At 31.8% G+C, this 14,591-nt stretch overlaps 3 protein-coding genes across 5 annotated transcripts; 2 read left to right on the top strand and 1 right to left on the bottom strand.

Annotated features, from left to right (window-relative positions):
- The first annotated feature begins 4,046 nt into the window (after window positions 1-4,046).
- Window positions 4,047-6,370, top strand: Hao (Hydroxyacid oxidase). Its single transcript, XM_013311816.1, has 9 exons — window positions 4,047-4,441; window positions 4,519-4,670; window positions 4,744-4,864; window positions 4,983-5,117; window positions 5,216-5,344; window positions 5,420-5,552; window positions 5,717-5,836; window positions 5,987-6,098; window positions 6,276-6,370. Exons 1-9 carry the CDS (start codon window positions 4,308-4,310, stop codon window positions 6,341-6,343), a joined length of 1,104 nt encoding a protein of 367 aa, XP_013167270.1. The 5' UTR covers window positions 4,047-4,307; the 3' UTR covers window positions 6,344-6,370.
- Window positions 6,371-6,447: 77 nt separating this feature from the next.
- LOC106117474 (uncharacterized) lies at window positions 6,448-9,875 on the bottom strand. 3 transcript variants are annotated; one of them, XM_013311814.1, is made up of 7 exons: window positions 9,643-9,875; window positions 9,438-9,569; window positions 9,059-9,298; window positions 8,881-8,976; window positions 8,527-8,648; window positions 8,124-8,441; window positions 6,736-7,781 (listed from the first exon to the last, which is right to left on the bottom strand). In XM_013311814.1, exons 1-6 carry the CDS (start codon window positions 9,715-9,717, stop codon window positions 8,276-8,278), a joined length of 831 nt encoding a protein of 276 aa, XP_013167268.1. In that variant the 5' UTR covers window positions 9,718-9,875; the 3' UTR covers window positions 6,736-7,781; window positions 8,124-8,275. The 3 variants fall into 3 exon arrangements, with proteins under 3 accessions (XP_013167267.1, XP_013167268.1, XP_013167269.1); XM_013311815.1 differs by lacking the exon at window positions 9,438-9,569; XM_013311813.1 differs by lacking the exons at window positions 8,527-8,648; window positions 8,881-8,976; window positions 9,059-9,298; window positions 9,438-9,569; window positions 9,643-9,875 and adding an exon at window positions 6,448-6,628 and having other exon boundaries at window positions 8,124-8,276.
- Window positions 9,876-10,065: 190 nt separating this feature from the next.
- LOC106116993 (beta-catenin-like protein 1) lies at window positions 10,066-13,834 on the top strand. The gene is made up of 13 exons (XM_013311059.1): window positions 10,066-10,252; window positions 10,419-10,622; window positions 10,752-10,898; window positions 11,123-11,254; window positions 11,435-11,594; window positions 11,699-11,790; window positions 11,876-12,007; window positions 12,085-12,233; window positions 12,394-12,569; window positions 12,656-12,822; window positions 13,009-13,104; window positions 13,383-13,479; window positions 13,700-13,834. Exons 1-13 carry the CDS (start codon window positions 10,223-10,225, stop codon window positions 13,786-13,788), a joined length of 1,671 nt encoding a protein of 556 aa, XP_013166513.1. The 5' UTR covers window positions 10,066-10,222; the 3' UTR covers window positions 13,789-13,834.
- The last annotated feature ends 757 nt before the right edge of the window (window positions 13,835-14,591 follow it).

Here is a 14,591-nt window from a genome sequence, read left to right as displayed (position 1 = left end):
CCGCCCCCGCTCCCGCCAGTCCCACGCCGCGCGACCCGCTCGCCGGCTTGTGAGCGCTGCGGCCCCGCCTGCGCACTGTGCCTCTAGTCTGCCTCTACGTAATTATTTATTTTATCGCTACCCATTGTTTACAAAACGTCGGGTTTTTCCTAACGTTGCTTGCGTCGATCGTCGACGAGACCAAACGAACGTCACCTGACACACGCCATGCGCGCCTCGTAGGCTACGACACTGCTAGACCTACTGTATTATGGCAAATGCAATTTCATTTATACACATACAGTTTTAAATATTTATAGAATTTCTTTATAATACTGAAAACATTCATTTATAAATTTAAGAAGTACAGTTTTAATGTATACTGTATTTTTTTTTTAATAAATAGCTATTCGCATGGCGTAGTATGTGCGCTTGTGTCGTTCGTGAGGCTTGTTGGTCGCGTCGGGTTTACGCTTAGCCGTAGTTTTGTTCTGTGATGTTAACGATATATGTAAAATTAATTTACGAGGGCATTTATAAATTAAGTATTATGTTGGAGTTTTACATTTGGCGCCTTGTACGTGTACGACCGCTGCCGATTGAGGTCCTGCGTCGTCGCGGTGTCGCGGCGCGCGTTCGGACCTGCAAAGGGGTCGACTATTACCTTTGTTTTATTATTTATGTAACTTAATGTTCCGCTTTAAAAGTACCATAGTATTTATTTTTTTCTAAATAAGATTTATTCATAACCTTATACCCAGTAAGAAAAAATTATTTTCTATTTACGCATAGCATATTAAAGTTTAATTATGTTAAGAAAGTGTAACAAAGTGTGCAACTCGACTAATACCGTGTGTTGATTTTGAACGCGACTATATACTGCTGCAAGAACGTATAGGCCGACAAGGATGTCTGACCCGGTGGGCTTAAGTCAAACTAAATACTGATAGCAGAGTAGCGCCTACCAGTCAATGTCAAAGATATGTCACAATATCTTTTTCATATCGTAGCTGTAAAGTTCTGTTTTTTATGCCATTTTCTATGCTCTTGTAGGATTTACATAATTTCTGACACAACTAACCGCGATATAAACATAATTTACACCGGCCCAGATATCCTTGTTTTACTATACTCCACATTTATATTTCGTGTCTTCTTAAATGTCACAAAACTTTTACGTATCAATTTATAATTTGTTCGATGTAGTCCGATAAAGTTATCTGACCCAATGGGTATAAGACATATTAAATTATGATAGCTTATTAGCGCCCCTGTCAAGGTCGAAAAAGTGTCACAAGTTCCTTGTCATACTGTAGCTGTTTTATCGTGATTTTCGTTTTATGTCTTCTATGGCTATGTAGGTTTTATATATTTTCTGACAGAACTAACCGCGACTGCAGCGCCTCTTAACCCAAGATAACCTTGTTGCAGGATAAATAAGTTATTTAAATATCGTTTAAATTCGAAACTTTGTGAAATAAGTCGACCAAAAGTAACAACAAACGCGAATTTTAATATTTAAACGGTAGTTTTTAAAATAACTATTATCATATAGTTTTGAGCTATCGTTGTCTTTGTTTTAATCCGTAATCGATGTTTCATATTGAATAATTATTATTTTCATACTATGTGTGACACAAATATAACAAAAATATAGAATGTTCAATTATTTGTGATTATGCATTTACGTAACGTATCCCCCCCATCTTTACGACGCTCAGTATACATACAAAAAAAACAAAATTATCGGATTTATTCATTTTTATTAACATGCAAGCTTAAGGGAACATATGTATCTATAGGCAAGAATTTATTAAAATAATCTTTTTATGTCACGTACAATATTTCCTTAACAGATTTAAAAGTAGGAATAATATAAAATTTGTGATTTTTTCATAAAGGTAGATCTCATCCTATCTAGATTAGGTCGCGGACCTGGTTTTGATTTTTTTTGCTTAAATTTGACTGAATTTTTTTATGAAATAATTGTTTTTTTTTCAATTTAAAATCGAAACTGAATAACAGTGTAGATAGTCATATGTACTGCATTCGAAGTGTATATAAATAAAAATAAAATTATTAGTTTTTCACATAACACAAGAAATAAGTTTTGGTTAACGATAGAATTATCATATAATTTTTATATAGGACAAGTTGCACGTAATTTTCTTAAAAGCAATTACGCATTTTTACAATAAAAACCATTTGGTATTCATAGTTACATATTACACACAGGTCGGAACATTATTTTGGCCTAATACGAATCAAGCTTAATAGTGTTCTATCGATAACGGCTAGATTGTATTTGATGACTAAAAAGTAGTTATGTAGGTATTCCTTACTAGTCTAACACAAAATGTTGCCACTATATCAATGTTCTGCTTTGTAATATATTATGTTATTTATTTTTATATTTCTTTACGGTTGTATATTTTCTTTTCTTATAGTAATTAAATTTAATTTGCCTTCAATCTCTTAGATGAAAATGTTGCGAATATTTCAATTCAGGACTTAATTTGTTGTAATTAAAGTTGAATAGTCATATTATAAAACATTCTAAAGTATAATAAAATAAAAATAATTAAAAATAATATATTCTATATTACACTTTGTTCTTAAATTTTGTTTTTCAACAATCACATTAGTTCTACATGTAGATAATATAACTTGGATACTTGTCTACTTAAACCACCGCAACACTTGTATGTAGAGAGAGCACATTGGTGTTACGTACAACATAAGTTTTAAATTGATACTGGTCTGATAGACCTCGTGCCTTATTTTCATTTTCTTTGCTCAATTCTCTGGCTCTTTATAATCTACATATTTCATAGCAAACGAAAAAAAAATGCTATGAAAAAGCATAAGCGCAATTATATATTACCTTTCTTTCGCTAAGGCAAGATTATACATTTAAGTTTGATCGTTTAAAATACCTCGACGTGCTTGTAGCTCGCAGGGAACTTGTATAGATGATTTTTAATAATTTTTGGAAGCGTGGTGCATAAGCCGTTGATTGTTATTAACTTATTACCAAAGATGCGTTGGTAGGTGGAAAGAAATTAGGCGGACTTTTTTCTTCATAGCTTAATAAATAAAATGTTTTGTATCTTTTATAAAATGCAAAGTTAACAATGTGTTTTTGTTATTAATAATGAAAATGTGATTGACCTTATAGAATTAGATAGGTGAGATAGAAATGGTGTATCAATCTACAAACTGCCAAACAATCAGATTCTGCATGAAAATTTACAAGTTCCATGATTTTGTATATATCATTAGAACTATTGAGTCATTTAATTGTAAATTCAAATACGATTCGACCTCATTGGAATCTTGTAAGGAACATCAGTCTCCTCCGTACACCAGACACAATATAAATAAGGCAAAGATGTTTAAAAAATATATTTGGTATCCTGTCAAAAACCATTAAAGTTGCATACTGTTTATAAAGATCCACCGCATACATGTAAGCCTAAACGATGTTAAAATTTATAATTGATAAAATATTGTGAGACCAGTTGAGTTTTATATAATATTTCTATGGCAAATATGTAACAAATGGCATTTTTGACATTATAGAATGCTCTAAAATCTGCATTCTAATGTAATAATAAAATCAAGAAATAAATTTACAAAAACGTGTTTTATTTATGTTATAATCTCGTCCCAACAAAATACTTTATATAGAGTAAAAAATAAATTCTAGGCTTGCTCAAATTAAAGTTAACCTGATCACTTTTGTCGCTATTTAGACTCCTGATAGTTGCAAATGACTCGATATCAGTCTCAAAATACTCGTTACACCTTACAAAAGACAATAAAGCATGTAAAATAATTGAGAACAACGTTGAAAAACGCCTGTCCGCTTCAATTTTTCATACATTAGTTCTAGAAAACAAAAGTTGTTAATAAAATGGAACAACTTCTTGCCATTGAAAAACCATAACGGGGCTGAAAGGTTACAGGAGCTTATTTGGATGTGACCAGACTTCCGTAGTTATAAGTCGAGCTAAAACTAGTAGGCTTATAGATAGAACTTACCGTAGATCTAGTTTTATTTTAAATCAGTTAATTTTCTTCGTTACCCATAATTTTACAAATTGTCACGAATATGTAGAAAGATAGGAAATCGAATTTTTTAATTACGTAACCATCAATTCGGCAGACAATGCAAAATAATGGTTATCCAAAACAACATTATAACCTGTGTGACCTAAGCGTATGTATTGATAAATCATTAACAAGGCTTGTTATCAAGAATACGTAATGTTTATAGTCATTTTCTTACATTCATTGGACGGCGATCACTCATCTTGTTAAATAAAATGGAGAAATATATAAGTATAAAAGAATTAGAAGAAGCCGCTGCTTCCGTGTTGCCAAAAGCTGCCCGAGACTATTACAAGAGCGGGGCAACGGATGAACATACGTTGCAAGAAAATAAACGTGCATTTCAAAGGTAAGTTTTACCGATAATTATATGTGTAAATAAATTTTAAAGTAAAATTAAACCCGTTACTTTAACAAATCAAACAGATTGCGGATTCGTCCAAAATGTCTAGTAGGATTAACTGATTGTAACCTGCGAACAACAGTATTGGGAAATGAAGTCTCTATGCCAGTGGGTATATCACCGACGGCTATGCAGAGAATGGCCCACCCTGATGGTGAAATAGCAAATGCCAAAGGTAAGATACAAAAACATGGTAATTGTAATAAGTTTTATACGTTTGATACAAATATGTATCTGTTGAATTGCAGCCGCCGAAAAGGAAGGTGTGATCTTTACGCTAAGCACTCTCGCTACGAGTTCTATTGAAGAAGTAGCGAAGGCCGCACCACGCGCTGTAAAGTGGTTCCAGCTTTATATTTATAATGATAGGTAGGTGATATGTGCTTATTGATTTTTAAGGTATATAAATAATAAGCATAGTTAAGCATTTACTAATTAATGTGTTGATTGTGAACTGTTTGTTTATAAACTAAAAATGATCTTTCAGGGAAGTAACAAGAAATTTAGTGTTGAGAGCCGAGAGGGCAGGTTTTAAGGCAATAGCATTAACAGTTGACACTCCAGTTTTTGGCTTAAGAAGAGCTGACGTTCACAACAAGTTCAGTTTGCCCCAGCATCTTAGGTACATGTTTACCAACTTTTTTTATATACTAACAAAATGTACGCATGAACGCCATCTGTTAATAGGTTGTAAAAACACAAAATAAATTTTTGTTCTAGGCTTTCAAATTTCGAGGGCTTCCTTTCAACTAAAATACACTCTTCGGGTGAAGGAAGTGGTTTAAATACATATGTAAATAATCTTTTCGACAAGTCTTTGACGTGGGATGAAATAAAATGGTTAAGAAGGTAAGAAACGATGATTTTCTGAAGTTATACATTATAAAAGCGTAACAAAATCGTCTTAACGTAAACTATTTATAGCATCACCAATTTACCAATAATAGCGAAGGGAATTCTCCGAGGAGATGATGCCGTAAAAGCTGTCAATGCAGGATGTTCCGCCATTTTAGTTTCAAACCACGGCGCTAGGCAGTTGGATGGCGTTCCAGCATCGGTAAGTGGCTTAATAAAATACAAATGAATTATTCCCAGTAATAAAATAAAAAAAAAACTCCAAACCATAATATATTGTCGAAGTAATATGCAAATTATTTTTCGATCAATCGATTTTTTCTACCAATATTCCTTTACGTAAGTGAACTGTGTTTTGTGTTACAGATCGAAGCACTACCTGAAGTAGTGGAAGCAGTAAAACATTACAATGTGGAGGTGTACATGGACGGTGGAGTCTCGACTGGCACGGATGTTTATAAAGCTTTGACTCTTGGCGCGAAAGCGGTAATTATTCCATAACTCAGATACTAATCAATTGAATACGTCTTTATTAAAAAAAAGGCTGATAATTATATACTTGTTTACAGTTATAATTTTAAGGTGGTTTAGAATATTTAAATAGAGAATTGTGTATGCAAAAATCGTCTTTTCCAGGTGTTCGTAGGTCGGCCGGCTTTGTGGGGTCTAGCGCTGGGCGGACAGGCCGGTGTTGAACGTATGCTCAAAATATTCAGAACTGAACTGGAGTACACTTTCAATATCGCAGGTACGCTAAAGAATTATTTTCTAATCGTTGTGGTCAAATCTCCTTTAAATTCGCAACTTATCTCTTATAACCTAGTTTCTCTAGAAACCGTATGTGTGGTGTTTCTCACAAAAAAGCTGGTAATACACGTGTGAAGCAAATGAAGATTTTTTTTTTATTTTCTTATTTTTCTTACAGGTACATCGTCGGTCGCCGACATTACGAAAGATATGGTGGTACACGAGTCTGCCTACAGTAAACTATAAAGCTTGTAAATAAAACTGTTAATAATCCTTTTGATCTCTTATTCTAAAAAAATATATTTATATTATAAACAAAATTATATTCTGTATAATGGTTTATGAAAACACAAAGAATATTTATAACCATTTATTTGAATTTTAAAAAACTTTACAGTGTCGGGTATTTTGGAAAAATTGAAGATTGGTCCTTTGCAAGATAAATTACTTCAGAATTAATTTCCTATACAAATTGTAGAGAACGGTAGGTGTCATGTAATTTTCATCCCGCCAAAACGTTTTCGATATTTTCTGTAAATTAACAATTTTAATTTCTCTAATTATGTTTTTTAAACTATAACCATGTAGAAAAAAAAATATGGTATAAAAATTCCGGAATTTATATTTGTAATAATTACCTTAAAATTACATCCATAGAGATTAATACCCAACTTAAGCTTATTAACGGTTTCTCTGAGGAAGTCATCGTTTGAAAACTTTCGCCTGAGTGATAATGTATCATTGCAAGTGTTGCATTCGTATTGTACTTCTTCCATTAAATCGTTCCAGTAACTGTTAGTGCTGTCCTGCTCTAACATAGTGTCTCTTCGCCTCATATAGTTGGTGAAGCTGTTCGCACACTGACTCTGTCTCTCACTATTGTAGCTTTGACTTAAACTGTCTTCTCTTTTCTTCGATCTGAAGACATTTGTAACGCTTTTCATTATTGTCGTACAAGTTTCGTTTATCACATCCAGTATCCTACTGGCTCCAAATCTCCTTTGAACACTTTCGTCTTTATTACTTTTAGTTTTCATTTTGAATTCAGAGTCAATAGAAAAGTTTTTATATTGTTTCTTGTAAGATTTGTGTATAGGCCTTGGTGTGAAATTATTTGATCTGTTCGTTATAGTTTGTTTAGGTGTTGAGGCACATTTTGGCTTAAAATCTATACTTATCTGCGTGTTTTCCTTTGTTTCATTGCAACAATGACTTACACTTTTATTTGTCGCTTTTTTCTTTTCAACAAATATTTTTTTATTAGAACAAATGCTTTTATCGTAAAAATTTTCTTCGTCTTTAAAGTTAATATTTAAAGAACTTTCAATTGTATTATTATTTGATAAGAATGAAAGTGAAGAAATATTCAGTTCGGTTTTGTTTTTTGGTTTTTGTATATCAATAGAGTCTTTCATACTCTGGATACAAATATTAGCATCTTTAAATATTTTATTGGAAAGATATGATTTTGATGTATTTATTATATTGGGATTTATATTTTGCCTTTGTTTGTAATTTAAAACTTCTGTTATAATATTTTTTAATAACTCCGACGTATCCTCCATTTTATCAGAATTCATACTGTTGACAATTGGTACGTGCAGCACGTTGTCACCTATCATACGTGTATTTTCACACTTTTTATTTAACAAAGGCTCAGTATTTTTTACTCCTTTTACGTAATCTGAAACGAATAAATCTTTAAACTGATATAAAAACGGCTAAACACTCACGTATATTCATCCGGTGGCGGCACCGACTAGTTTCCTTCATCAGGATGAGTGGTACTGGTATTATTTCGTGTGTATACGTGAGTGTTTAGCCGTTTTTATAACAGTTTAGTATAATGTCTCACAAAAGTTTGAATAATTGAATAAATCTTTCTTTAATTATACATTTTTCCCTATTGACAAAGTAAGGTGTTACTCGATTGTTATCTTCCGTATAGTCATGGGGATTTGGTAACGCAGTGTATTATAAGTAATTCAATAATATCATGGAACTTATGACCTTGAAATGTTTTTACCTTGACCTTTCAAATTTAATGTGTAAAAAATGATTGACATCCATTGCCCCACCTGTAAAGAGAAAACCTTCATTCATCTAATTGTATATTACAAACGATTATCGTTACATCGCGAAAGGAACAAAAGCCATCTTTAAATATTATAATATTTACTACATCAAATGAAAAGTACTAACTTGTGACGTAGATCCGTACAATTGTTTTAAATCTTGCAAATCGACAACTATATTAGTATCTTTTAAGACTTTGTCTCTCACGACCGGATTTGATACAACAGTATTTAAAACTTGCAAACATCGGTCGTATTTCAAATACTCTCTACAAAATAAAACGTATTTATTTAAAATTTTAAACTTAGTGAATTTCTTTAAGCCATTTTTGATACAACATTTGTAATGCGTGCCTATTGAACATACGACAGCCGCCACTCTTGAAGAATAATTGGGTGTTACGTTCGTTGTTACTCAGCAAACTTTGTACTACTTGGAATACGTGCTCGTTACCCGGCCGACAGCGACGCACGCACTGGACATCATGATAAAGAAAAAAATTACTCATAAATTTATTATAATATTATTAAATATTCTAGCTTAAATACAGCGTATTATCTTTTACATATACTATGCAAACAGTGCATACGATACGAATAGAATACCGATCCGCGTCGTAACATGGGAAAATCTCTCTTATAATCCTTCTATTAACTATCTGAATACATCTACAATATTTGCAAGATGCAAATGAATAAGGTACTTACCACGGGAATAAGATGTGAGCAGTAGTTCTGATTACTTTCCAAACCGGAACACGAGTCAGCGAGGCATCGACAAAGCGCTTGCCACGTATCCTGGTGCTACGGAATTAACTTTATAATGTGTACTCACGGGAAGAATAGTTGTAGTCTAAAACGAAACTGCATAAACGTATGTAGTTACCAGTAAACCATTAATGAATAGATTAGCCATAGCCATCAGACATCCGCTGGCTCGAATCATATTCTGTGCGTAAAGAACTTGTGCGCGGCCCCGAGTACACGCGGCGTCGTCATCCGTGTGCAGAAGGCTCGAGAGGAAGTTTAAAGTTAGGTAAGACTTTTTTTGGTGACCCTTTGTTAGTATCTCACATATTTTATCGTATAAGGGGTTAAATTTTATAATCATTTCTCTGTCAGGGTCCTAAAATATTAAGAACTAAAATAAAAATACAGGTAAATTATCTTGCTGTCAATAAAGCCCAGTTGTACAAGGAACAATCGAATGTAAAAGACGCAATTATTTTACAGTTATACTAAAAAAAATAAGGGAAAAACATTACTTTGGACATCAGATAAATTGTTAAAACAGATATCAATTTAATTTGTATCTGAGTGTCGTTAGATAAATGAATGAGTTCTAAAATTCGATAAATATCATTTTTTGTGAAATGCTCCAAAGATGCTGCAAGATCCTGTAAAAGAGATGTTAAAGTAAATAATATTTATTTATCCAAATAATGTGAAATAGCTTGTTAGGTAACTAACGGGCTGTATAGAAGAATTTGTATCTTTATTAAGACATTGTAATAGCATATTACAAAATGTATGATCTTGCGACATTACTAAGATTCTTCAAGTTTTAGTTAAATTAAATGTATTTATGAAAACATCATTTGGCGCAACTTTTGATTGATCTGTCTGACTGATACATAACTTTCAATATAATGAGTGTTTTTCTTTCATTTTATGTAACTGTTTTATAAGTCGTAATGCCAAGACGAAACCATATTTACCATTTAATGAAATATGTTTTATTAATTATTATTTTGTTTCTTTTATATTAAGAAAATTACCTCTTTTAAATATGTCCGCGTTGTCTTTTCGCAATATTGGCATTTTAAATTTTACCGTGCTGTAGAATAGCAATGACAGTTTGTCTATGATTTATCTTTATATAGGACCTGCTCTTTGACACTTGACATTAGCAAGTTTTAGGTTATAGATTTATTGACTACAATTCTCAATTGTAAACAATCGTGCTTAAACTTGATTTTGGATAATAATTTTGTTAATTCTGATGATATACGAATCAATTAAGCTCTATTCTGAACAATAAAAGATAGTTATGGACGTCGGCGAATTACTATCTTTTAAGGTTATATTCATTTAGATTTGTAACTACACTTTAAAGATGTCCTTTTATTTAGAATAATAATTTTCGCTTATTAAATTTTATACAATCTTTCTTAAGCTTACACCGATTGATGAAGTAAATTCAATTGTTTACAAACTGTTTATAATGGTGTGTATTTATTTTACAGCCAACTCCAACTCCAAAACGACCAAATGATGAAGATAGTGATGGATCCGAAGATGAAATATCCAAACCATCTAAGGCACGACGTATGGCTTTAAAAAATGATAGAACATCTCAGCTTAAGGGCCAAACATTGCCTAAAGAGCCAATGATTACGGATAAAGAAAGGGAAGATATCCTTAGATTTGTGGAAACTGAGACTACTGAGGTATTAATTTTGTAATCAGAACAGCCTAAACACAATTTGTTACTTTTTTGTATTGTTTATAACATTGAAATTTTTTAATACATCCATTTGTCAGAAATTTTTCTTCTCATTTTATTCTTTTAATTCCAGGGTGAAGTGCTTGATGATACTGCTGTAAAAAAATTAGTTTTAAATTTTGAAAAGAAAGCGCTTAAAAACAGAGAAATGAGAATAAAGTTTCCAGATCAACCTGAAAAGTTCATGGAGAGTGAAATTGATTTACATGAAGCTTTGCAAGTAATTACACAAATTGTATTAACAAATGTTATTGGCACAACCATTCTTAAGTGACATCATATAATTTTCTTTTATAATTAACATTAATATTGGAAAAGTCAATTTAATTACTAACAAACATCTTCAGAGTATATACTTCAATAAGAATTGGTTATACAAATTATTTTTTCTAGTATAAGTTTATAGACTTTTATTTTATTTTCATTGTGTTTCCCTACTTTCAGGAACTGAGTGCTGTTGCTACAGTCCCCGATGAATATCCTCTATTAGTAGAATTAAAATGCATTAACTCTCTTTTAGAATTGTTGTCACATGACAACACTGATATCTCAACTAAAGTTGTAAACTTACTACAGGTGTGTTCACTACACTACTAAAAATTATTTGTAAATTAATGACAAAAGGCTGTAAATACCTTTCCAACTAATTAACTTCACTTAGTTTCCACAAGCTTCTCTGAAGAAACTTTGTTTTGTATGGAAAATTTTGAATTGTAAGTCACTTATTGATTATTAAAACATGTTACACTTTTATAGGAATTAACTGATGTAGACATTCTGCATGAAAGTGAAGAGGGTGCTGAAGAGTTAATTAAAGCCTTAGCTGAGGCAGACGCTCCCGCTTTGCTGCTGCACAACCTCGCCCGGCTTGATGAACAGGTGCCAGATGAAAGAGATGCTGTACACAATACATTGGGTATGATAACAAAATATAGTACTCCATACCGCAGTTGACCTCTTGACCAGGGGAGTGATTGAAAAATTTTCTAATTTATGATTTTTTTGTATTACTTTTTACAGGAATAATTGAAAACATTACTGAATTTCGTCCAGAATTGTGTCATGAAGTTGCTAAACAAGGATTTATACAGTGGATACTTAAAAGACTGAAAGTAATTTATTTTTATTAATGTTGTATTATTTAAAAAAAAGTTCATTATCAGTGGATTATTTAAAATTTATTGGATATTTTTTCAGTTAAAAGTACCATTTGATGGAAATAAATTATATGCCACAGAAATTTTGTCAATACTGCTACAAAATACTCCGGAAAATAGAAAATTGTTGGGAGAATTAGATGGAATTGATGTACTGCTGCAGCAATTGGCGGTAATATATAAATTTACATTAATTTAATTTGTTTTGAAACTGAAATATGTGTTGAAGTGCTGTTTTTATGCTTTTAGTTTTATAAAAGACATGATCCAAGTGGTGCGGAAGAACAAGAAGCCATGGAAAACATGTTTGACACACTCTGTTGTGCTCTAATGGAATCTTCTAATAGAGATCGTTTTCTAAGAGGCGAGGGATTACAACTTATGAATCTTATGTTAAGGTAAAGTATAACAAAGATAATTTAATTTTTACACCATAAGACATAATAGAAAAAATAATTTGGTAAGATGGCGCTCATCAGCCTAAACCAAAAACTGTTTTACTATTAATTAATTGCAATCGAAGCATCGTTAATTAAATTTATAAATGTGTTATTGCAGAGAAAAGAAAATGTCACGGAATGGTTCATTAAAAGTGTTAGACCATGCCCTGGCCGGACCAGACGGGAAGGACAACTGCAATAAGTTTGTAGATATTTTAGGTCTAAGAACTGTATTTCCATTATTTATGAAAACTCCGAAAAGAAAAAGATTGCTCACTGTTGATCAACATGAAGGTAAATTGAAAGATTATTGTAGTTAAATTTTAAATATTTTTTTTTATAATTATAGTTCTTCGTTAAATACATTTAATTATTTACAGAACATGTAGTTTCTATAATAGCATCGATGTTACGCAACTGTCAAGGCAGCCAAAGACAACGACTTTTGGCAAAGTTCACTGAAAATGATCTGGAAAAAGTTGACAGACTACTGGAATTACATTTTAAATATATGGACAAGGTAGACAGGACGGAAAAAGAAATGGAGGTATGTGTATATAACTTAACAATACGATACATAAACTGTAAAAAAACACTGATGGTCTTGCAGATATCCATGTGCTTCGATGAACACCTCTTATAAAGAAAATTAAATAGTGTGTTATTTGGTTACTTTTCAGTATTTTTTCTGAGCGTTCAAATTGTATTAATAATTATTTATTTTGTGTTGCAGCTAAACAATGACGACAGTGACGATGACGCGCAGTATTTGAAGAGATTGTCCGGTGGTCTCTTTACTTTGCAACTTATTGATAGAATTATTTTGGAAGTAAGTTACATCTTATATACTAAAACCACTTTACTCATAAATACTATATGTCTATCATAGAACTGCTCGTTTCGAGTGCTAAATTGATATAAAAAATGACCTATGGATTTATTTTGAAAAGTTTTAGTGTTTAAATGAATTATACAATGTCTGTTTTCATTAATCTATGATTACAGCATTATAAAGGTAAAATTGTTTACATCGTTTTGTTATAATTTCTCATTTCTATTGTATTCGACCATACTTTGTATGCATTGTATTTATTTTTCCTTTGTAAGGTGTGTACTGCGGGACCATCTTCAATAAAGCAGCGCGTGCAACATGTGCTGTCGTTACGCGGCGGATCTCTGAAGATTATACGACACGTCATGAGAGGTATTAAAATCATGTGACAATACAAATAGTCGTGCTTTTTAGTAACTAATACATGAAAGCAGAGCTTATTTCTTATTTATTGTACATGAAATAACACAAAGACAATAAACATGCAAGCCGATAGTAAATTTTAGGTATTTCTTGCTAGAGGACTTTCAAATTGTCTGTTTTTTTAATGTATAAGTTTACACAATTCATTGTGTCGTTTATTTTTGCACAGAATATGCGGGCAATCTTGGTGACGCCGGCAGCGAAGAATGGCGTCAGCAGGAACAACAGCACATATTGCAATTAGTCGACAAATTCTAAATTGTAACGTACCTGTAAGTAAACTGACAAAAATAAAACAATTATTTTAACATGAAACCCTTTTATTTAATTGCAAAACTATTGACTAAAATAATAATTACTGGTAACAGAACAAAATAATATAAAATAAAAACGATTTTAATTCATAATATAAAAAAAAAAACATAAAACTGTTGAACCTCCTGTTCCAATCACAATTTTTGTAAAATATTTTTTCATACATTTTGTGCCCTCATAATAATATAAAGAAATTGATTTGTTCAAATTTTCTATAAATTCGTTAAACTAAAAAAAAAACTAAAAATATTGCGATTAAGTTGAAACATCAACAGACAATTTATATTGTCAAAATGTTATCCTCGTTTTTAAATGTTTCTCAAAACGACAGAATCTGTCTGCAGTGAGATTGAAACACTCGTAAAAAACTTAACTATATCTCTGGTTTTTCAAAGAGAAAGATAATTATGACAATACATTTTTATACCTGTCTTTTGGAAACCTACAGTTTAAAGAATGTACAAAACATAAGAATGCATTCATAGAATTACATCAATCAAAAAGTATTCAGTATTAAAGGCACACGTCAAAATCAATTTGTATGTTGTACGTCTCACGTACAGTCTTATAACTACACAAATAAGCAAGTGACAATCAAACTATCCACAAACCGTAAACATTAAGTTGAAAAGAAAATTTTGTTATATTTAACACGTTCAGTGTTACCAAGAGTGCCAAGAGTGCAGACACCGTCAAGAAAACCGAGAAGACATCGTAAAAATCATAGTGGTACGGAACGAGTTAAC

Source organism: Papilio xuthus, unplaced genomic scaffold (assembly GCF_000836235.2).
Source record: "Papilio xuthus unplaced genomic scaffold, Pxut_1.1 DF827680.1, whole genome shotgun sequence".
Taxonomy (NCBI): domain Eukaryota; kingdom Metazoa; phylum Arthropoda; class Insecta; order Lepidoptera; family Papilionidae; genus Papilio; species Papilio xuthus.
This window is presented reverse-complemented; position numbering and strand designations above follow the sequence as displayed.